At 45.1% G+C, this 22,790-nt stretch overlaps 1 protein-coding gene across 4 annotated transcripts in view; it reads left to right on the forward strand.

Annotated features, from left to right (window-relative positions):
• Positions 1 to 22,790, forward strand: part of ZWI (kinesin-like calmodulin-binding protein (ZWICHEL)) — a 114,051-nt gene that overhangs the window by 38,572 nt on the left and 52,689 nt on the right. For 2 of the 4 annotated variants that reach the window (XM_086780738.1, XM_086780739.1), the window contains 15 exons: positions 8,468 to 8,566; positions 8,926 to 8,998; positions 9,916 to 10,047; positions 10,170 to 10,408; positions 10,910 to 11,237; positions 11,875 to 11,974; positions 19,397 to 19,578; positions 19,723 to 19,838; positions 19,954 to 20,056; positions 20,181 to 20,333; positions 20,609 to 20,755; positions 20,845 to 21,054; positions 21,679 to 21,843; positions 21,953 to 22,099; positions 22,601 to 22,738. In XM_086780738.1, the coding sequence (XP_086636864.1) occupies positions 8,468 to 8,566; positions 8,926 to 8,998; positions 9,916 to 10,047; positions 10,170 to 10,408; positions 10,910 to 11,237; positions 11,875 to 11,974; positions 19,397 to 19,578; positions 19,723 to 19,838; positions 19,954 to 20,056; positions 20,181 to 20,333; positions 20,609 to 20,755; positions 20,845 to 21,054; positions 21,679 to 21,843; positions 21,953 to 22,099; positions 22,601 to 22,738 (2,332 nt within the window). The remainder of the gene's footprint in view (positions 1 to 8,467; positions 8,567 to 8,925; positions 8,999 to 9,915; positions 10,048 to 10,169; positions 10,409 to 10,909; positions 11,238 to 11,874; positions 11,975 to 19,396; positions 19,579 to 19,722; positions 19,839 to 19,953; positions 20,057 to 20,180; positions 20,334 to 20,608; positions 20,756 to 20,844; positions 21,055 to 21,678; positions 21,844 to 21,952; positions 22,100 to 22,600; positions 22,739 to 22,790) is intronic. The other 2 variants (XM_086780740.1, XM_086780741.1) reach the window with 1 other exon arrangement.

Raw genomic sequence — 22,790 nt, forward strand, 5'->3', positions numbered from 1 at the left:
CGGGGAGATTAGAGCCATTGCCACTGAGTTCTATAGAGACCTGCTTTCAGCGGAGCCAGCCACGGAGGCACGTGATGCTTGCAGACAGACTGTGTGGGTCCATGTGCAGAGGAGGGTCACAGATCGTATGCGCACAGTTCTGGGTGAGCCTCTTTCAGAGGATGAGCTTGTTGAGGCTTTGAGGGTCCTTCCGCGCCATAGTTTCCCTGGGGAGGACGGATTGACGCCTGCCTTTTTTATGCGCTACTGGGACCTTTTGGGGCCAGGCCTCCGCAGGGGCTTTCAGTATGTTTTGGACACTGGGGTGATGCCACAGAGCTTTTCAGAGGGCTTGATCTTTCTTATCCCCAAGGGGGAGGGAGTGTCAGATGATATTCGGCATTGGAGACCTATTACGATCCTCAATACTGTCTACAAGGTCCTGGCAAAGGCCTTGAGTTTGAGGATCCAGCCCTTCCTTGGGGAGCTGATTCATGCTACCCAGACAGGATTCGTCAAGGAGCGCAGTATCCTTGACAACATTTTCACCTTCTGGGAGGCGACGGCCTGAGCTAGATTTCTCGGTGAGGACTTGGTCGTGATGCTTCTCGATTTTGAGAAGGCATACGATAGAGTCGATTGGGGTTTCTTAGAGGGCACTATGCTTCGCCTGGGTTTTGAGCCAGTCTGGATTCGAGGAGTGGCGGCTCTATATTCCACAGCTCGTAGCCAGGTGCTGATGGCAGGAGGACGGGGGCCGAGTTTTGAGTTGACCAGATCAGTTCGTCAGGGGTGCCCTGTCGCCCCGTTTCTTTTTCTCTTCTTTGCTGAGGCTATGAGCATGTATCTGACAGCAGAGGAGGTTGGCTTGAGAGGACTCCAGCTCCCAGTCCGGGGTGAGGACCTGCTCGATTCTGAGTTTGCTGATGACACGAGATTGTTTTTGCATGGCCAAAAGGCCAATCTTCAGAGGGCAGAGCAGTCGCTACAGGTTTTTGGTGCAGCTTCGGGAGCATTGATCAATTGGCGCAAGACAGTGGCCTTTTGGATCAGTAGCGCTCCCGCTCCGGCATGGAGCCGAGACCCGGGTTTTAGATGGATTCCTCTTGGCACAGCAGTGCGGTATTTGGGATGCCAGATTGGACTTGATTTGTCACCTGAGCAGCAGATCGCCCCGCTTCTTCTGAGCATTCGGAAGAGGCTTTTGTATTGGAGTACAGCTCGGCTATCCTTGGCTGGGAGGGTGGTGGTGACAAATCAGGTGCTTTTAGCGACTATGTGGTACATCACGTCTTCCTGGATCTTCTGGAGTTCTTGCATCAGCCAGGTACAGAGGCTGATCAGAAACTTTCTTTGGTCTGGGCGGGATGGTCAGTCGGCCCGGGCTAAGGTAGCTTGGGCAGTTATTACTCTTCCGCTGGCCCAGGGGGGGCTTGGAGCCTTGGGCATTATAGATCCAGTTGATCAGAGTAGAGCCTTATTGGGGAAGCTTATTGTTCGGGGGCTGCTTCCAGGCGCTGAGCCTTGGAAGGAGCTTCTTTTTCAACGATTGCAGGCTAGGGCTCCCCCAGCAGGGGGCACTTGGGCAGCAGAGATACGATGGATCTTCATAGAGATGAGGAGGACAGGCCTCAGTAGAGGATGGGAGGACAGATTTGCCTTGAGCATCTTGCGAGCTTGGGAGCTGCTGAGACCGGAGCTTTCTCAGAGACCTCCTACTTGTGATGAGGAGCAGGCCAGACAGCCGCTCATCTGGAGCCCCGCGGTACGCATAGAGCAGGGTCATATGCTGGGTTCTCGGCCTCGTCTAGCCTGGGGACCATTGGCGGCGGCAGGCCCAGCACACAGTTTTGGAGACTGGCAGGCCTTCTGCAGTCTCCCAAAGGAGATCCAGGTGGAGAGGTTGAGTCACTTCAGAGGGGGGCTGATTATGAGGGATGACATTCAGGAGGCACTCACTGAGTAGTGGTTCACGCCTTTCGAGTCAGTGGCCCCACGGTGGATGGGAGCCTTTACACAGTTGGAGATCCTGATTGCTGTTAGAGCTTGCACTGAGGATGGTAGATGCCTCTACTATGAGATCCAGGATGAGGGCACACTTTAGAGGGTGGAGGCGGAGTCGCCTTTGGTTGCAGAGTGCATCTTTCAGAGGATACGGGTAGTGGCCGCCGCTTCCCGGAAGTGGCATATTGATCCAGACCCTGCAGATGTGGACTCCGATTGGCGCATTTGGGCATATGCTGCGCGCCCCTTGGCCCGGCTCCAGTGGGACCCTGGCGAGTACGAGTGGCATGACCCTTATGCGTCCCCTGAGGCCACAGAGATCACCTTTTTCCAGTACACTGTTCGGTTGGGGAGGCATTTTTTGTCTGCGAGGAGGATGGTCTCTCTAGTTGCATTGGAGCATTGGAGGCTACAGGGACTCTCACAGGAGTTCCTGAAGGATTTTTGGACGAGGCTCTGGGCTAGCCGACAGGCACGCAGGATCTCGACTTTCCAGTGGCTGGTTGCCCACAGGGGCTCTGCAATTGGCACCTGGCTTGTCTACAGTGGTCTTCCGGCGGCCTGCGTCCGATGCGGCCACCCATTGGAGACACAGAGACACTGCCTATGGGATTGTGCACAGGCGCAGCAGATTTGGCTGAGGATGCTGCGCATTTTGGCCCCCCTCTCTCCAGAGGGCATGTATACGTGGGGTGTCGCTGCTTGGTAAATAAGGGACTCGGAACAATGTTTAGATAAAAGAAGATTTCTACCAAGTGGGGACGCCACTTTGAAACAGACAGGAGGATTTACTTAGATACTACCCCAGGTCGTGAGATGAGGACATCTCCAATCTTTTAAGTGGGGGAGATTATAAGGTCCCTCCCAAGCCATGTATGTATAAGGTCCCTCCCAATCTTTTAAGTGGGGGAGATTATAAGGTCCCTCCAAAGCCATGTATGTAACTTCGTCAGGGCCTGCTCTGGGATACGAGACGGAGCAAGACAGCCAAGCCATCAGATTCATTAGGGGCCAGCCTCGCCTTGTTCCTTCACCGGATTTCTCGTCCGCCAGCTGGACACAGGAGAGGGATCTACGATGGGAGTTCCTCAGCAGCCTCACCATATGGTTCACTTGGAGAGCCCGGCGCTTCAGGGCCTTTGAGGGGAGACTGGAGCCACCAGTAGAGACTGTTCGGGGGATTTGGCAGGAGTTGATCCACACCCTGTGAGGACAGTATAACCGCTTCGGGGCGACTCGGATGCGGTGATCTTGCGGCACCAGGTCTTTCACACCACTTAGCGCAGCAGCCCCTTCTATACCCTACACGCGGGTACCCCCGCTGGCATTACAGGCCACCTGTTTGGATTTCCCCCCCTCCTATTGTATGATATAGCCAACTATTTGTACTGATAATTGTACTTTTCTGCACCTAGGGAGAGGCTCCCTAGCTGCCTTGATTGGATCTCTGCTCTGCCTTCTTATGAGCAGGAGAGTTTTTGTAGCCCAGCGGGCGTTTTTTTTTATAACTAATGAAAGGATCTTTTCTCGGAAAAAGAAGAAGAAGATGAAGACACACTTACCAACGAGAAGTGCGAAAATACTGGACATCATTTTATTGAAGGTTGCGGGTGCATTTGTAAGCCCAAAAGGCATGACTACGAACTCGTAGTGACCACGCTTTGTTCGGAAAGCTGTTTTTGGAATGTCAGCTTCGAAATGCGGACATGATGGTAACCACTCTTGAGGTCGATCTTAGTGAAAAATTTTGCACCGTCTAAACGCTCCAAAATGTATTTAATCCTTGGCATAGGAAACTTATTCTTAATGGTGAGTTTATTCAATGCCCTGTAGTCTACACAAAGGTGTGCAGACTTGTCCTTTTGGACAAACAGGATGGGTGCAGCAAATGGTGAGGAAGAAGGCCGAACGAATCCGGCTCGGAGGAGCTCATATAACTGTCTTTCTAGCTCGCCCTCTAAAGTCTTGGACATACGATAGGGGAACTTGCTAGGAGGTTCTGATCCAGGGACCAAATCGATATGATGGTCCTCAGGTCGTGATGGAGGGAGACTGGGTGGAAGATCGTCCCTGAGCATAATGTCTTGATGTCTAGACAAGAGGTCTGTTAATTGTGGGACTGAAGATGAGATAGGTGCTAGCGATGAGGTAGAGGTTGTCTGAGCACGAACATAAAGTAGTGCTGCGGATAGCTCATTGGGCCTGGAGGTGCGAAATCAATGGGATGCCAAGAATGCTTCTATCCCCACGAATCATGACGGGCTCAGGAAAACCTTTACAGATAGTAAAAGTGTCTTGCCTCCAATCGGGAATAGGCTCATATTGACGAAACCATTGGATTCCTAAGATCATGTCACACCCTAGAAGAGGCGAGACAATGAAATCTCGTTGGAATGAGGCCTTTTGAACTTCAAAGGCAAACTGCTGTGCCTTCTGAGATATGTGGGTGTGGAGACTAGGTGTGAATCCGTCCACATGCAAATGATATGGCACTAATGTGCAGCTCATCTTGTTACCCAACTGGGTGTGGAGACTAGGTGTGAATCCGTCCACATGCAAATGATATGGCACTAATGTGCAGCTCATCTTGTTACCCAACTGGGGAGAGATGGCGTCCTTAGAACTACCCATGTCAAATAGGACTACAAACTGCCGACCCTTGGTAGTAGAGCCATAAGCTCGGATGAGGCTTTTCTGTGCAGTATCGCTAGTATCAAATACCACGGATGGCATAAGATGCATAGAAGGTGAGAGCTGAACTGCATTTGTGGTAGTAGGTGGGGCTGGAGGAGCTGGAGATACTATGGCAACTGTGGTAGAAGGAGCTTTGGAGGCTTGCTCCGCTTGCCATTTGTGGCAATCCTTCTTACCATGCCCGATGCCATGACAGAAAAAACATCTGTTTTCTGAGTGGTATTTCCTTTGATCCTCTGGAGGAAGATAGCCTCCAGTGATGCCTGCTTTAGCCTTTTCCTCAAGGGTTTTCTTAGGCTTGGATTCCTTATCCTTCTTACCCCCTGAACTAGAGCTATTACTGCCGTCCTTAGCATCTTTAGAAGATGCATTACCTTTCCTTGGCTGCGCAGCAGATTGCTGCTGCTAGGGTTTGGTATTGGACTGTGACGACTGCTTGGGCTTGCCTCCGTTCATTTTCATTTCTTCATTTTGAGCAAGAGTCAAAGCCCAGTCATATGTATTGGGTTCAAAGTTGCGAACTGTGAACCGGATGTTGGGATCTAATCCACGAATGAATTGATCCATCTTGGCTTGCTCAGATAACCCTAATTGTTGTGCTAAAGCTATAACCTTTTCGGAAAACTGAATCACTGGAGACCCGTTCTGTCTGAGTCCATATAACTCATCTGCTAGGCCGGTCATATACTAGGGCGGGAGAAATCAGGTCTTTAGGTCATGAACAAATGTATCCTAGCTAAAAGCTCTGACACTTGTAGTCTAGTCTGTATGAAGACTAGACCAATGCTGCCACCAAGTGATTGCCTCACCTGTAAGGTGGGGAGCCGCTACGTGGACTCTATCCTGAGGATCTGTAATAATAGCTAATGGAAAATGAGCAGTAAATTGATGAATGACCTGATTGACTGCTAAATGATCACACTTACCATCATACTTACGAAAATTTGATTGACTTCGAATGACAGTAGTCGATGTCGCGGGCTGCTAGCTGGTGGCACCTAAGGCTGGGGAAACTGAAGAGAGGTGCTGATATCTAAGATGCATGGCCTCCTTTTCCCTTTGGTGCTTGAGTAACATACGTTCTCGATCGAGCTTTCGTTGGTGCTCTTGAGCTGCAAGTTCAGCTTGACGCCGGTCTTCTTGGATCTTGCGTTGGGCTTCCTCATAGTCTCGTCTATCTGCTTTTTCTTGTTGCTTTCTTGCTTCAGCTTCTGCTTTTTCTTCTCTGTCGAACCTCGTCTTCTCTTCTTTGTTGTTCCATCTGAAAGAAGAGGGAGATGTAGTTGGGGGTTGCTGGAGGAGGAGGAGGTGGTGCTGTTGTTGCCTCCAAGAGTAGAGCTATGGTGTCTGCGGTAGTCGGAAGAGCAAGGTCTTCTTCGGGGGAGACTTCTTCCGGCTGATGGGTACTCTCCTTTGTAGACATGTCGTCGGAGGCAGAGGAAGCGGAGTTTGTAGAGTCTTCATCAGCTTTCAACTTTGCAAGTCTCTTCTTACACTCTTCGATGTAGTGCCTTGGCTTGTGGCAGTAGTGACACTTTTCTTTCTTCTTCTTGGTGTCACCTTGTGACGAGTCCACTTTGCCTTTGTCCCTAGAGAAGTAGGCTTGGTCTCCTTTGCTTGCATCACCCCTGGATCTGTTCTTCCTTGTCTTCTTCTCTTGGCGAAGTAATCCAACCAACTCCTCGAAGGATATAGGATTGCCTCCTCCTCTCATAGAGAGATTCAAAGAAGTATGGAAACTCTGATAGGACTCAGGTAAGGAGTTAAGAATGGTGGTGACCAATTTTCTGTTATCAACTACCTCATCTATATTCAGCAGCTGTTCTTTTAGGTATGTTACCTTGGTAAGATGATGTGCAATGGAATCCCCTTCGTTCATGGTCAAGTCGTCCAACTCTTGCATTAGGTACATGACTTGTGCTTCATTATGGGACTGGAACATGGTCTTGAGGACCACCCAGGCAGCCCTTGCAGAGCTGTAGGATCGGACGTGAGGTACAATTGAGCGCTTGACTGAAAGAGCAATCATGGCCATTGCTTGAGCATCACGGGCATCCCACCGTCTTTGGTCTTCAGTGGGTCCAAGAGGCAGTGCTGTAATGCCTGACACAACTTGTGCCACAGTCTGAGTCACCCTTGATGTCAAGGCGCTAGGAGTTGGTGCAACAAGACGAGGCTCTTGCCCCGTAACAATCTCCCATAGCCCCTTGGCAATTAAGAGATTCTTCACCATGAAACTCCATAATGAGTAGCTAGGACCATCAAGCCGATCTTCAGTTGTCACTTGGGAAAATACGAGAAGAAGAGAGTTACGGAATGTGCACACAATGCACTGGGATATGACGAGATTGAAGGTGCGATCGTTGAAGTATACCAAAAACAAGGTGTATACTTGAATGAGCCAACACAAGACTCTGGGAGTAGTGCACAGGAAGAACAGAAGTGCCTATGGATGCTTCCACCTTACAAAACTTCCCCTAATACAAGAATCCCCAAATATACAGAGGGGCTAGTTACCACTCCAGATTTTGCACCTACTATACAAATATGTCAACATGGCATCCAAGTGGGGGATGCATGTGACATTAAGGAGACTTAAAGGGTCTATGAGACCAAACAAGTGCTACAAAAGCTCCATGGAATGAGTGAGTCAAGGAAATGAAAAAAAAGAAAGAATATTGAAGAGATTGGCTACGCATATATCGGTAATCATGTTAGTACAAAGTGAACTCTTCAAAGTACAAGGTAGCCTTTTGCAAATGAGATAATAAGAGAGACATTCTCATCGTTAATCCAAAATAGGTGAATGTATGACTTTTGGAATGGATTCTTGCCCTCCGCTTCTCACACTGCCATGTGGGAGTTTATTATCTCACATAGTGGTCAACTTAACCCCTCTATATAGGGCAAAATTCCCCTTGGTCTCCCCTTATCCCCCACCTTTATTGGTGGTCTCATGGGATGTTTAGGGGTGTGTGTGTGTGTGTTGGGGGGGGGGGGGGCAGCTAGGTTGTTGGCCTTCCGCATGCTATGCCTTTGTTTCGGTTGGTGCTCCACGCTCCGTGTTCTTTCATGGTATGAGAGCCTTGTCGGCTCCTGCTGCTCGGCTTCGGGCTTCGCATCCAAGGGGGTGTTGGAATGGATTCTTGCCCTCCACTTCTCACGCTGCCATGTGGCAATCTATTATCCCACATAGTGGGTTGGGGTCAACTTAACCCTTCTATATAGGGCAAAATGCCCTTTGGTCTCCCATTATCCCCCACCTTTATTGGTGGTCTCATGGGATGCTCGGTTGGGGAGGCCTGGCCAGGTTGTTAGCCTTCCGCGTGCTATGCCTCTGTTTTGCTTGGTGCTCTACGCTCCGTGTTCTTTCAATGACCTCAGATAAGCTCTCTGTATCGATGGAGGGGCATATTTGTGTTGCCATGGATCTCTCAAATTTGGAGCTGCCGCATGGAGGGCTGCATTAAGCCAGAAGGGTGTGGGTGCCTGGTGCACTGCAACTGATGTGCTCTATTCTAGGTTACTTCTAGAAGTTGTGGTGGTGCAAGTGCTGGCTGTGTGCGCGAGGATCCAGGAGATCTAATGGTCCTTGAGATTGCCATTTGGTGCTACTCTTGTATCATTTAGTACATAAAGTTCTACAAAAGACCAAAGGGTCTATTACACCAAAAGTATTACAAGGAGTAATTGTATTATGGAAATCTAGATCGACAATCACGAGAGAGAGAGAGAGAGAGAGAGAGAGAGAGAGAGAGAGAGGAAAAAAACTAATTCCTCTTGCTCACAGTATTGGAAATATTGAGAGTGGAGAGCATTCGGAAGATAAAAAAAATATAGGGAATGAAGGTGGCAAAGAGGTCACTGATAGTCGTGAGGCAGATGAACGGTATGGTTGAATTGGCACCGAAAGCATTTACCAAACATAAACAAATATAAAATTAAAAAATTTCAACATATGAAACTGTTACTGGGTGAAAATTAACTTCTTCTTTTTGGGTCAATCTTTGAGATATAAGTCAGAGAATCTGTCCTCTGTGGTGTTCGATATACTTCTTTTGTTATGTACATACGAGTTTCCAAGCAGTGAACCATTAAAGTGAGTTATTTGAATCTAGTAGATGATGCCAGAAGGGCACGTCCAAGTGGATAATTATGTGGTCACAAGCTTTGGGGCATGGATGCACTGTCGGCGGGCTAGTTTTAGATGGCAACTCTTTTAGTTTTCTTACCCACTATTATCTGCAGATTGGCAAGTACCTTGTCTGCGACGTTGCCTCCAGAGCTTATTGGTGCCATTCCCATTTTGGAGAAAATGCAGGTATGAAAGTTTCTCCAATTTTCTGAATTATAATGGGTCATCAATTAACATGTTCTACAACGGGTCTGTTATTGACTGACAGCCATCATTCCCCTCGTCCCCCTTCCTTCCCTCTTTGGATAGTAATAACGATATAGGAGCCCAAGCGAAAGAGGGATGGAAGATACAAGTGAACTTTCTAGCAATTGATATGCCCACCACAAACACTGGACTTACTGACCATTGTAAGATGTTGAGTTGTTGGTCCCCACCTGCTTTGCAACCTTGAATGGTGGTGCTGGGTGCCGATTGTTTGTTGGCTCCCTATTCAGCTACCTGATCAGCCAAATCTAACTCATAACCTTGGCAGCTGGGTGATCGCTTGAAAGAGAGTGTTGATTTTTTTCAAATGAGTCATGCCTTATTTCTTGAGGAGCTGCTAGATTGGAACTGCTGATGGAATTAGAGATAGTATTTGACATTCAGAGAGATGGCTTTGTAACTTGTGGTAGGGTGGCTGCAAACACCCCTGCCTGGCCATGGTTTTTCAAGTTTTTGACAACATTATGTGTTGGTAATTCTGTCTGGGGGGAGGGTGAGCTCATATTGTGGCACACTCCTCTTTTGAATCCAAATTCTTTTTTTTTTTTTTAGGGGGGGTGTGGGGGGGTGTGGGGGGGGGGGGAGAGATGCCTTATCATGGACTCAGCAAGTTTGACTTGTGATTTCAAAGCCTAGGAAGGATTAGAGGACATATCCAGGTTTTTAAAGAAGTCCATAAGCTAATCATAGCTGCGTAGCGTGTGAGACAATGTGGGTATGGTTGCCCATGTAAATTTTACATGTGTAATGTAAGGTTCATGCACAGGCATTGTGCTCTGTGAGCTTTGAGTTTATGCAGTTTTTAAACAAAGATATCTATGTCTGCACGCATGCAGATTGACGCGTTCCTTAGATCGATGCAAAAGCAGCTTCAAGGAGGTCGGCGTAGCTTTTTTGGTAAGAAGTCATCCGTGGCTTCTCAAGGTCGAGACAAGTATTCACTGGAGGACATGCTTTGCTTTCAGCGTGTATGGGCTTCCTTGCAACTCCTTGTGTGAATAGAATTACTAATTAGTGATTTTTTCTACTTGTGTTGTGATTGATGGTATGTATTCGCTTAATCATTTCTTTATGGGCACCTTTTTCCCAGGAGCCCATCCCGACGTCCTTGCTACGGATGAGCAATGACCTCATGAGTCGGGCAGTCAAGCTTTTTCAGGCTGTCCTTAAGTATATGGGCATTGATGCCACATCATCGGCAGCTACTGTAAACCCATCTGAACAGATGGAGCTTCTAATGAAGCTGTATAAACACGCTCTAAAACGAGTTGAGCTTCGAGACGAGCTACTGTTACAAATCTCGAAACAAACGCGCAACAATCCTGACAGGTGATTTTTTTCTAGATGTATAAATGTTTCATGTATAACCCCCCCTCCCCCCCTTTTTTTTTTCTCTTTGAATAATATATTCTTCCTTGGCCTTTGATGATGGTCTCAAGCTATGTCATTTTTTTTTCTCTCATCGACCCCACACAAACCCTCCCTCCCCCTTCTCCTCCTTTTTTTATTTCTTTGAATAATATGGTCTTCCTTGGCCTTGGATGCTCACAAGATATGTCATGTTTACCTCCCAAGACATTTTTAGCTAAGCTGTTGGATCTATTGATTGAAATTCAAACAAACTAGGATGACTAAAAATTGGTTAAAAGAGGCATGAAGAGACTTTTCAGGTTTGAATAAGAAAGCTTTTGTTCAGTCCACATTTGTGCAGACCCTGATTTGTGGAATAAAAACACAACAGGCAGTGGTTTTTGCTGTTAGTTTTACCTTTTAATTCTTGAAGGGTTGTTGTTGACAGTCAGTTTACACAGCCAATAGATTGTAATGCAGGGCCTCTTTGCAAAGGGCATGGGAGCTGATGTACCTGTGTGCCTCTGCCATGCCTCCTGGAAAGGAAATTGCAGCTTATCTCTCTGAATACGTGCATGATGTCGCGTACGCCCATGACAGTTCTCCTGAAGTAAAAACATTAGCTCTTAATACTTGGAACGCTTTAAAAAGGTCTGTCAAAGCTGGTGCTAGACGGTCAATCCCAGCGCAAGAGGAAATCGAGGCACTTTTAGCTGGGCGGAAGCTCACCACTATTGTGTTTTTCTTGGATGAGAGTTTTGAGGAGATTTCGTACGACATGACCACGACGGTAGCTGAGGCTGTCGAGGTATTGATGATAGCTTTTCACTTCATTACAAGTGTTTTATAATAGAAGTCTTTGTGAAAACCACCACACACAACACAACAAACCACCACACTGCCCCAAACCCCCCCCCCCCCCCCCCAAAAAAAAACCAAAAAAAAGGAAAAAGAAAAGAAAAGAACAAGAACAAAGAAAAAAGGGAGACAACACCACAAAAATGCTTGCACACACGCAAGCAAAAAAAGAGGATTTTGTATGGACTCGTCTGCTAATGACTGAATGCATATTTCAGACTCTTCTTTCAGAAACCTTGAGCCTCCTTTTGGAGAAAAAGGGCGGTCTATGATTATATGAGCTTGACTATCAGAACCAGGATGCTTTTTGTTTTATCAAAGGGCGTGGTGTTCATGCCACATGCATTTCTCTTTACCCCTGTCACTGTTTGTTCATCCCATAGTAATATACTTGATCATATCAGAACCAGGATGCTTTTTGGTTTATCAAAGTGCGTGGTGTTCATGCCACATGCATTTCTCTTTACCGCTGTCACTGTTTGTTTATCCCATTTAGAGCTCCATCATCTTCATATCAGAGCACATGGTGGATATGTTCCTCCTGCTTGTGGAAGCCTGGTCAATGACATCTTCTATTGTTTTCTCAGGTGTTGGCTGGTTTTATAAAGCTTTCTTCGTATGGTACTTTTAGCCTTTTTGAGAGCAGGAAAATGCTAATGCATTCGAAGGCTGCTGACGGTGGAAATGGTAAGGTCTCAATCCTTAAGTCTGAAGATTTTCCTTAATCTTTTTCTAAAGGATTGACTTTACTACATGTATGTATTATTCAACTTCCTTCAAGTGTCATGTGGGCATACTTCATGTTAAATGCCTTCCATCTTGGAATGGAGGTGAGCACTGTAGGGTGGTAACTGGCTGAATTTCTGATGCCACATATTGTGAACTTTTACTATGTTTGTGTTATGTACCTGGACACTAATCTATGGACTAGGGACCTAATCCAGTGGGGTTAGGGGCCCCTGAGATTAAGGATTAGCAGGCAGATGCTTGGCTAGGGTTCTTGGATTGATAAAACAAGCTTAATGGCTGTTTATAGCAAGTTAGCTATTTATGGCATAGTTATCACTATATAAGTGAGAACTTGGGCTATTATTTATAGCAAGTTAACTATTTATGGCATAGTTATCACTATATAAGTGAGACCTTGGGTTATTATGCGACAGTTGTGCAAAGGTTTGGCTTGGACCAGGAGAGCAGACATGCTCATGTTTGCACATGGCGAGTACGTAGGTTGGCATGTCGAAGGCCTATGGGCAGGCTTCGGTGGTATGGGACGCCGGAGTTAGTAGACATGGGCCTATGGGATTGTGGAGGAAGCCCTAGCCTTGGCTCAGGGGAGATCCATGGATGCTGGTCGTGGCCAGTTGGGAGGTGAGCTACTACCTTTAGGGCAGATTTTGGGAAGGAGTTCACATTTGGTATTAGAGCCACCCTATGCAGAGGCTCAAGAGGTATGCGTGTCTAGGCATCATAGACGTCGAGATTTCCACGTATTTTTCTCATCGTTTCTCTTTTTCTCAAAAATTAATTGCTCTATTGAAGGTGTACAAGGATTTGTTGACATCAAGGCGTGTCTGCTGTGTGTAAGAGTGAAGCGAAGCGCTTTTAGTATGTGCCATTGGTTGGAGGAAGCACTACTTGGCAAATGGTCTGAGAAGGGGAGGTGGCTGAGGCAAAGGGGCTGGGCAAGCCTAGGCCATGGCAACCAGCCACAGCCGCCTAAGGGCAGCAAAGGGGCTGGGCAAGCCTAGGCCATGGCAACCAGCCACAGCTGCCTAAGGGCAGCAAAGCTTGGCTACCCTAGGTAGGCGGGCTGTGGGCCACAGCCTGGCTAGGCTGGCAAACCAACAAAGTAGCCAAGCCTAGTCCAGCCAGAGCAGTGAGCCACACCAACCCCCAGCTAAGGGCATCAGAGGTGGCAGAAGCTCTGTGCAGGAAAAGCCCAGGTATCATGCACAAGGGAAAAAAGCAGGATGCGCAGGGAAAAAAAACGGGCCGGTAGGTTTAGGTGTAAAGCATCATCGTTTTTTTTAAATGAGAAAAAGCAATTGTTTTCCATTATGAATATTAGATGAGTTTTCTTTTAAAAGAGAGAAAGCTCCAACTTAAAAAAGCACATGTGCTTTTTTTTAAATTATAAATATTAGATGAGTTTTCTTTTAAAAGAGAGAAAGCTCCAACTTAAATAAAAGCACATGTTCTTTTTTTATTATTAACAAAACTAAAAAGCACATTAGTTTTTAGGGCAAAAACCAAAAGCAAGACAGCCCTTGCACTTTAGGCATAAAAGAGGGGGTGGGGGTGGGGGGTGGTTGCTTGCTTGTTAGTTCTCCACATCAAAAGTGGGAATCTCCTTGGTCAAGAGGGCTGAAAGAACTCGGCCAGCTTCCAAGAGCAGGATTTTTGGAGCACTTGATCTCTACACTCGACATGCAAGATTTTCCTTGAGAAGCAGTAGATCAGCTTGGGATTATCATGGCTGATTATGCACAAAACGATGGACAAGAATGTTCATCTTGATGACGATCATTGGAATGACAATGTGACGGTTGATGACTTGGTCACCAAAGTAGACTTCGATGCAAGGATGACCTTGCTTGAGCAACAGATTTTGAACGTTACCAACACCATTTTTGTTTTGCAAGGAACATTGGCGAGTTTGGTGATAGCAGGGAGAGCTGAGACATCACCCTCTTTTACTCCGGAGCCCTATATTTTGAGTTCCATCCTTTCCTTGAGGATAAGAAGATACAGATGGTATAGGGGTTCCTAATAGGAAAAGCCCTTACCTGGTGGAAAGAGTTACTAGTGAAAGCCACGACGTGGTAGACTTTGAGACTGTGTTCTGGGAAGGGTTCTTGCAAGCCGAGGACAAGTACGGCATAGTCTCCAAGTTTAAAAACTTGGAGATGAAGAATGATATCTACATAAATTTAGAGTTGTAGGCGAGCAACCCACATTGATCCTATCACTATTTCGGGATTCTTTGTGGATGGATTGTTTGATGGATATTAGCTCGAGATCAAGAACAATCGAAGCAAAACATTGGTTGATGCCATTTGATATGCTAAGATTTGTGATGAGACTGTGGTGAAGAAACAGCCAAAGAAACCCCAACCACTCTCATTGACAAAAATGTTGAACTAGCAAGTGACGTGGGATAAATGTTTGGAACAAGGGGGAGTGGTATGTGACCCTCAAACACTTGTATGAGTTGCATAAGTCATAGACTACAGGGCAAAGGGTCAAAAGGGAACCCAAAGGTTGAGGAATATGTGGAATGACTAGCCCATGTGGAGGCCAAAATTAGGTGCCTAGAAGAAGTGGGAAAGGATGCCGAATGGGTGCTCACTTAAAGGGAGATGGTGCTCAAATCTAGAAAAGATTAAGCTTATGGGCCATAATTAATGGCTAATGGAGATGTACTGAAGCCTATAAAAAGGCACTCTACTTAATGGATTATTATGTGAGTTTTTTGCTAAACCTCTTGTCATTATACTCTAGTTTCATCATTAACTTTGTCATTAGTCTTAATCTCTTTTCTTGCGTTTCTTGTATTTCAAGATGTTGATGCTAATCCATTTCTACACACCTTAATCCACCATAGATGCCTAGATCCATGTGTTTTAACACAGATCACGTAGGATCCAAGCGTAAACGAAAGTTTAAGGATGGGAAGACTTCACATACTCATGCAGAGACCTAGAGTCAATCACAAGCTTTGAGAGACCCTAGTTTGAAGAAATCAAAGAAATTGGAGCAGACTCTTGAGTACATTAAGGAGGGTCGGTGCTTGCACTATTGTTTTAGATCATAGTTCTTGCAAGGGTTGTAGCTTTAATATGAAAGTTTTCAGTCCTACGGACCTAATACGGATGTATGGGTTAGTCGTGGGAAAAACTCTACACATTATTTTTGACCCTCGGAGTACTCACTCACAACTTCATGAATGCCAAGGTTGTGTAGAAGTTCAGAGTGGACACACCCAAGTGACGCTACTTTCAATAGGATTTGGAATACAGAGTTTAAGCATGTGAGCCTTATCAAGACAAGTGAGTTTTGAAAGTACGCTGCATGTAGTGGAATCAAAGAACAACTAGGAGCCATAAAGTGCCAAGAGGAAAGGAACAAGCTAATGCATCATCAAAAACTCCACATGTTGCAACAACTTAGCTGCAGAAATTTGTATTATGCATGGCGTTTGAGCTCTCAAATGAATCCTGAAAAATACTTATGCATTATATACGATAAGATGGACCATAAGAAAACAACAATTCTTAGATTGAAGCGCTCAAAGGAAACATATAAATCTATTCAATTACTGATGTCGTTATGATCCAAGGTCCATAGTGTGACCTTGACTATAAAAGTTGGCACTATAACTACGCCATAACTCTAGTAAACCAAATTGGTTGTCATACAACGTGAAAACCACTAGCGGCATATCAACCATAATCTCACTGACCATGCCATGGCATAAGTGCAAAGGTGTCATTCATATTTGCACTAGTTGAGCTTGATATCTCAGCACTTCCCTTGAGCTCAACTCCATATACTACACTCCAAGTAAGCTTCTAAACTTGCTAAGCTTCTCTTACCTTGGAGAGCCACCACTTGCACACCATTAGCCAGTGAGTGGCACGTTTCTAATATTGGCGATCAGTGGCACGCTGCATTGGCACATCCTAATATTGGGGAATAATTAGTGGTAGGTTACACAAGGAATCACACTCCACGTTCAAAGGCGGGCACTTCATGGCCCAAATAGTGCACCCACTTGCACGGTGGTTGCAGCACTTGTATGAAAGAGTAACGTTGGAAGTCATGAGGATTGTGTCGACATGCTGTTGGGCACTCAAATTCGGGATCGACGGGTGTCACAATCCTATAACCATACAAAGCTACTGGCAGCCACTAGATTTCATGATTATGGATCTGGATGGAGTATATGTTACTATAGAAAAAGAGTGGTTCCATAAACACAATGCACAAATAGACTGGAAGGGTCATAAGCTATCTTTTGTCATGGAAGATGTTCAGATTTGTGTACAGGGTGTTTTTGATGTCCCATCCACTACTTTTGTAAACTCAGTTGAACTTTGTAATATAGTAAAGGATTTTAGTTAAGAAATGTTTCGATGTGTTCTAGATACCATGTAATCTGATGCTAATTGTGAGTTTAATTCAGTTCATCTTTATGTATGGGAGACACAGGCTTTAGAGAAAATTAGGGTATAGTTTGCCGATGTTTTCCTAGTTGAGCTATCTCATGGTCTTTCTTCCGAGTTGCACGGTCGGTTGATCATAACACTGATTTAGTTCGAGGGTCTCAACCTGGGAGCATTGCGCCTTGTAGGATGAGCCAGTTGGAAGAAGATAAGATTGCGTGACAATTGTCGAAATATTTTAGGATGGGACATTTGTAAGATTAAATCTCCTTGGGGGGCATCGATACTTTTGAAGCACAAGGAGGAGAAAAGACGGAGAATGTGTGTCAACTATAAAAAGTTGAACAATTCCTCAGACCGTAAAGCAAGTTCAGATTTATTGTCTTTCTTAAGAAGTCGGTGAGGGATTATTGATAGTTAACAGTACCTTCCACAGACCTCCTTCGGGGAAGAGGATGTAAGTCCAATAGCCCAATTTCTTGGAACAAGAAGCTTGATGAGGCTTTTTGAGCTCTCATGCTTAAGGTGAAAGAAGCATGTGTATTGGGCTTGTCGGATCCTAGTAGACCATTTGTGGAGATGAGAGAGATGCTAGTGATTTCATGATAGGTGTGGCATTGTTTTAGGATGATTGACCTATGGCATTTGAAAGCAAGAAGCTTGAGGATGCCCAGGTCAGATGGCACACTCACGAGCTCACGAGAAAGAGCTGTATGCTGTTGTACACACTCTGAAAACTTAGCAACATTATCTTTATGGAACCAAGTTTGTTGTGCTGACCGACCATGAGTCGATTAAGTACATATGTGATAGACTTGAGTTGAGGGGGAAGAAGGCACATGGGAGGAAGACCACGAGTTTGTTGTGCTGACAGACCATGAGTTGATTAACTACATCTGTAATAGACCCGAGTTGAGGGGGAGGAAGGCACGGTGGACTAACTTGGTGCAAGACTTTGATATGGAAATAAAGTATCGGTGCAAGACTTTGATATGGAAATAAGGTATTAGAAGGGCAGCCTGAATGGAGAGGCGGATGCCTTGAGTAGAGCTAGGGAGGTGAACACTTTGAGCTTCACCGAGATTAGGGATGACCTTTATGACTCTTTGACAGGGCTATATGAGACCGATGATTGTTTTTGGTCAGTATTGGCAGAAGATCCAGGTAGGGGGTTCCACCGATTTAGACGATCATACTATCTGTGAGTGTGGCAGGTGGTTAGTTCCTTATCCGGAATGGATTGCTGTTCAGGAATGAGAAGGTTTATGTATTGGATGACAGTGAGATTAGTAAAAAAATCCTGTATGAATGTCATGATGCTCCTACGACGGGTCATCCAGGGGTACAACGAAACTATGATTTGGTAAAACAAACGTTTTACTGGCCTAAGATGAAGGCGTATGTTCAAGAATATGTGGTAAAGTGTCATAAATGTCAAGTGAATAAGGATGAACATTTTAGGGTTGTAGGTATGTTACATCCTCTAGAGATCCGATGAGGTAAGTGGGAGAGTATTTCCATGGACTTCATTGTAGGTTTGCCAGGATCACTAGAGGACATGATGCTATCTAGGTGGTGGTAGACAGATTGACGAAGATGGCATGATTTTCACCTACAAATGTGAATTGGCACAATAGTTTGTTGAGCATCTTTGCAGGTTATATGGATTGCCTTTTGATATAGTCAAGAATAGCGACTCCAAGTTTTCTGGACATTTCTGGCAGCTAGTTTTCCAGAGATTATAGTTTTTGGACATTTTGATGGGAAGATCACGGGTTCTCCCTATGCTACTGCTCTCATTCATGATTGGAAAGCTTTGTTGCACCACTTACATTGGTCGGGATGGCCACCCGAGCGGGGTAACTCTTTAGCTATGGAGAATATTCATTGGAGTAGGGTGTTTGATGTGCCTCTTGCATTGTCTCAGCCAAGGAGGGCATATAACCTATCCATGCTTGGAATTCGCCACATATAGGATGTTATTGATGATCATGGTATGGTTTTCTCATTTCCTCGAGCGGTTCAACATTGTCACTTGGGATTGCATCATATGTCAATTTGGAGGATCATTATCGAAATGATGCAACAATTGCAGGTAGTGCCTAACCTTCAAGAGCAAGACAGACTTACTGATTGGCTTTTTGACAGGCGGCTTCCCGGATATACACCTCTTCCTTTTCATCAGCTCTCAGTTTCTAGGGTGTATAAGTTCCTTTTTGCGCGCACCCCCCCCCCCCCCCCCCCCCCCCCCCTCTCCCTTTTTCATTCATGAGCATGTGAATCATATTTGGAAGATGTCTAAATCCTTGCCTTTGTGGAGAGCTACTTTGGGAAGGATATGGATGAGCAAATTGTTTGATGTATTATGGTTTTTTTTCTAGTCGGGATTCTCTTGGCACATAGACACATTGCTTTAGCCTCTTGTAGGCGATGCTCTCACTCATATGAGATGGTGCCTCATCTTCTCTGGTTCTGCTCGCACTCCCAAGCGGGTCTACGTGCACAATTTCCAGGGAGACTTTTCGGGAGACAGTTTTGGCTTTTTGGGATACTCTCTCGTGCATTGCCCACTTATGCAGTCTTTTTGGATTGGATGAGATTCTGGGCTTTTTGGACTATCTATCACATCGGGAATCAGTTGCTTTTTTTTTTTTGCCGTTCATGTAGACCCTTTTCCTTTCTTCCGTAGATCTCTTTACCAGTAGAGATTCTTATGATCTCCGAGAGCTTGCCTTTCCGCAACTTGAGGTGTTTTCCCACTGTTTCTGATTTGAGTCCTGGCTGTCCTGCTCTGGGACAGCTATGATTGTACATTCGTTTTATCAATGAAGCAGTGGTTTCACTAAAAAAAAAGTGTGTATGTATGTGTGATTTTAGCTGTCGCTAAGTTGCAAATTGCGCCTTATGGTTTTTCTCAAAGAACTATAACTTGGTGTTGCAGATGAGCATATTAGCCTGGATGAAAACAAATATCTTGGGGATCTTGTTGCTGATTTTAAGGCTTTTAAAGAGCGGAACAAAGGTGAAGCCTTGCAGTGCAAGCTTTTGTTCAAGAAAAGGCTATTCCGAGAAGCCGATGAAGCCATAACTGAACCAATGTTTATCCAACTGACATATGTTCAGGTTGTACCTATATGTGAATTGTGTATGTGTACTTGTATGTATGCAAGGAAGGATGGATCCCTGCATGCATGTATGTAGGTATATGTAGTTTCGCCTTGTTTTGAAGAAGATGCTGGGGCTTACACTAAACACTTTATAATGCAGTCACAGTATGATTACCTCCTTGGGAACTATCCCGTAGGAAAAGATGATGCAGCGCAACTGGCGGCTTTGCAAATTCTAGTGGAAATTGGCTGTGTTGATAACCCAGAAATGAGCTTGTGAGTCATTTAAGAATGAATGAAAGCATGTATTATTTTCCTTAAATAAAGGGTTTCTTATAAGCTACTACCACAAGGTTTCAGAATCACAATGATGTATCTCGTTCTTATGTAGAGAATGGCCAGTACTCTTGGAAAAGTACATGCCAAAACAACTTACCATCACCCGACCCAAAAAGGATTGGGAGTCTGATATTCTGTCAAGGTATCGAGCTATGGTATGGCTAATGTTTTATGATCAAATTCCTTACTTTACAGCAAAATTCTGAATGGTTTTGGTGACTGTGAAGCTACATGGACACGGAAGCTTAGTCAGACACATGTGCATTTGTTTATGAGCAGGCACACTTGTCCAAAGATGATGCAAGGCAGCAACTACTACGAATATTGCGGTCTCTTCCCTATGGGAATTCTGTATTTTTCAATGTTCGCAAAATTGAAGATCCTATTGGTCTCCTGCCAGGACGCATCATTTTAGGAATCAACAAGCGTGGGGTATGCATGAACTTATTCTGCTAGCATACATTTTTTCTTTCACCAAGTCCTCTTACACCCATCAGCTGTTCGCACTTTTTCTGTCAGAGCATGACGATGTGTGTGTGTGGGGGTGGCTGGGTGGGGTGTGGTGGTGGTTGGGGGGTGGGGGCAGGCTGCTTGTGGACAAGTGGTTGCACTGTTCCATAGCTTGCCCACTGGTCGGGGCTTAGCCCAATGTTGTGTAAAGACCCTAAGATAGATGTCAATTAATGGTTTGTATCTCTGTTTACTAGGTCCACTTCTTTCGCCCAGTCCCTAAGGAGTACCTCCATTCAGCAGAACTGAGAGACATAATGCAATTTGGTAGCAGCAATACAGCAGTCTTCTTCAAAATGCGAGTTGCAGGGGTACTTCATGTGTTCCAGTTTGAAACAAAACAGGTCTCACTGCTACAAATTTATGTCAATTCATTCTTTTCAAGGCTTGATTTCTACATGTCAACTCAAGCAGTCTGGTATCTTGACTGCAGGGAGAAGACATTTGTGTAGCTCTGCAGACTCACATAAATGACGTCATGCTGCGCCGGTATTCTAGAAGTCGTGTGGGTGCAAACCTTACGGCAGTTAACAATGGGGATGCAACTCCGGCTAATAGCAAGCCGCCTGGTATGGAGGTTTATGAAAAACATGTGCAAGAGATGTCAAAGCTTCTAGAAGACTCTCAGAAGAAAATTGATCAGGTAAAATTTACAGTTTTTTGAACCCCTCGAACTTCTTATTAGATTGAGAGGATTCCTGTGTGCAAAGACTTGAGCTCAGCTCCATGCTTTGTAGAGTAGTCAATCACACCATAGTTATGGAAAACACTTCAAAAGCTGAAGCTCCTGTTTCGGGGGAGACATATGCCCAAAACATGTTTTGGCCGCTTCCGTGTCTCCCTATTTCTATCTCCAGGACAGCCCGCATTCCCCCTTGTATTGGCTGTTTCCTCGTGGCTCTTACAGACGTTTCCCCTCAACACCTATCGCTTCCCTATGCACCCTAGATTTTAAGTCCAGTTTAGGTCAAGTGGGATTCTATCTTCCCGCCCATCTCATTTTCTCTCCGCTCATCTCCTTTACTTTTATGCTTTATTTCCTCTCCATTCCTTTCCCTTCCCTCCTTCTCCTTGCACCTCCATTGCTTGCATCATCCTATGTTTCCCTGTTTCAGCCCCTTCAAATTTTTGTTTCCCACACTATGTTCTGGATGGGCTGTGTATGCCACTGCCATTTCTGCACTTGTCTTTGCTATTGTTGTCGGGTTTTCTTTCCTTGTAGGTTTTGTTTTTTCTATATTAAGAGTTGCTTAATGCTTTAAGACAGCTGGCAGAAGAAATACGGGGGAAGGAGAAGAAGGAAAGGGAGGTCCAAGAAGAACTTGAAGGACTCAAGGACTCTCTTCGTGCTGAGCAAAAAGCCATAACTGAGCTTACTGAAGAACGGGAAAGGCTACGCAAGACACTGGAGGAAAAAGAGTCTGCCCTTCTAGTATTATTCTTGTACCTTAATTTTTTAGATTTTATCAGCAATGAGGTCATACCTATTGCAGTTATAGAAATTATTATTTTTTAAAATGTTAGCTGCTCTACACTTGTAGGTGGTGCAGACAGGAGTTATTGATGCTGACAGTGCGTATGCAAAAAAACCGGGGTCTGCACGCAGTTCTCTATCAAGTAGACGAGATAGAGACCTTCCACCTGCAGAAAAGGATAAAGCTTCACAGATTCGTAACCTGGAGGCACAGGTTATTATTCAATGCAGCCTTTGCTTTTTCTGTGTCAAGGTGTCATGGATCTGGTTGAGTGAAGAAATTGTAAGGTTAATGCGTCACACATTGTCCTTGAAGTTTGCAGAGTCTTCTTATGCTTAGTTGCACCCCTTCCCCCATCCCATAAAAAAAAGAAACTCAGTTTGGACACACAACATGATGATTCAGGCATGTGTAATGTTTTGATATTGTACGATGGATTCTATAGTGGAATGTTCTTTGAATTATTATTAATTTGAAAGTATTGAATAGTAAAGTAAGGCTGGGTACAGAGCAGCCCCCTTGTCAGCATGGCCTCATCTTGACTGCCCATCAGGGATGTACGTGCAGTCTTACCCGTCCAACCACCTACCCTATCCTATGTGGTAGGGACTGTTCAGTACCCAGCCTAAGATGGTGCATGTATTTCTGAATGCAATTTTTTTGCTGGCCTCGTATCAAGACGATTTTATTAATTTTTGGTTTTGGCATTCATAGATAAATGCTTTACGGAACGATCTAAAAGCAAGGACGGATGAGCTTCGATCATTGGAGGAGAACGCTAAAAAGCTAGCCATTGACAAGCAGCTACTCGAGCAAAAAGTCAATCGCCTGGAAAAGAATAAAAGCGATGAAGTAAGAAAGTGTGCTTGGCTTTTAGAATAATATGTCAAGTTTTGTATCTTGG

This window comes from Cibotium barometz, chromosome 42 (genome assembly GCF_041138505.1).
Source record: "Cibotium barometz isolate CiBa-2024 chromosome 42, ASM4113850v1, whole genome shotgun sequence".
Taxonomy (NCBI): domain Eukaryota; kingdom Viridiplantae; phylum Streptophyta; class Polypodiopsida; order Cyatheales; family Cibotiaceae; genus Cibotium; species Cibotium barometz.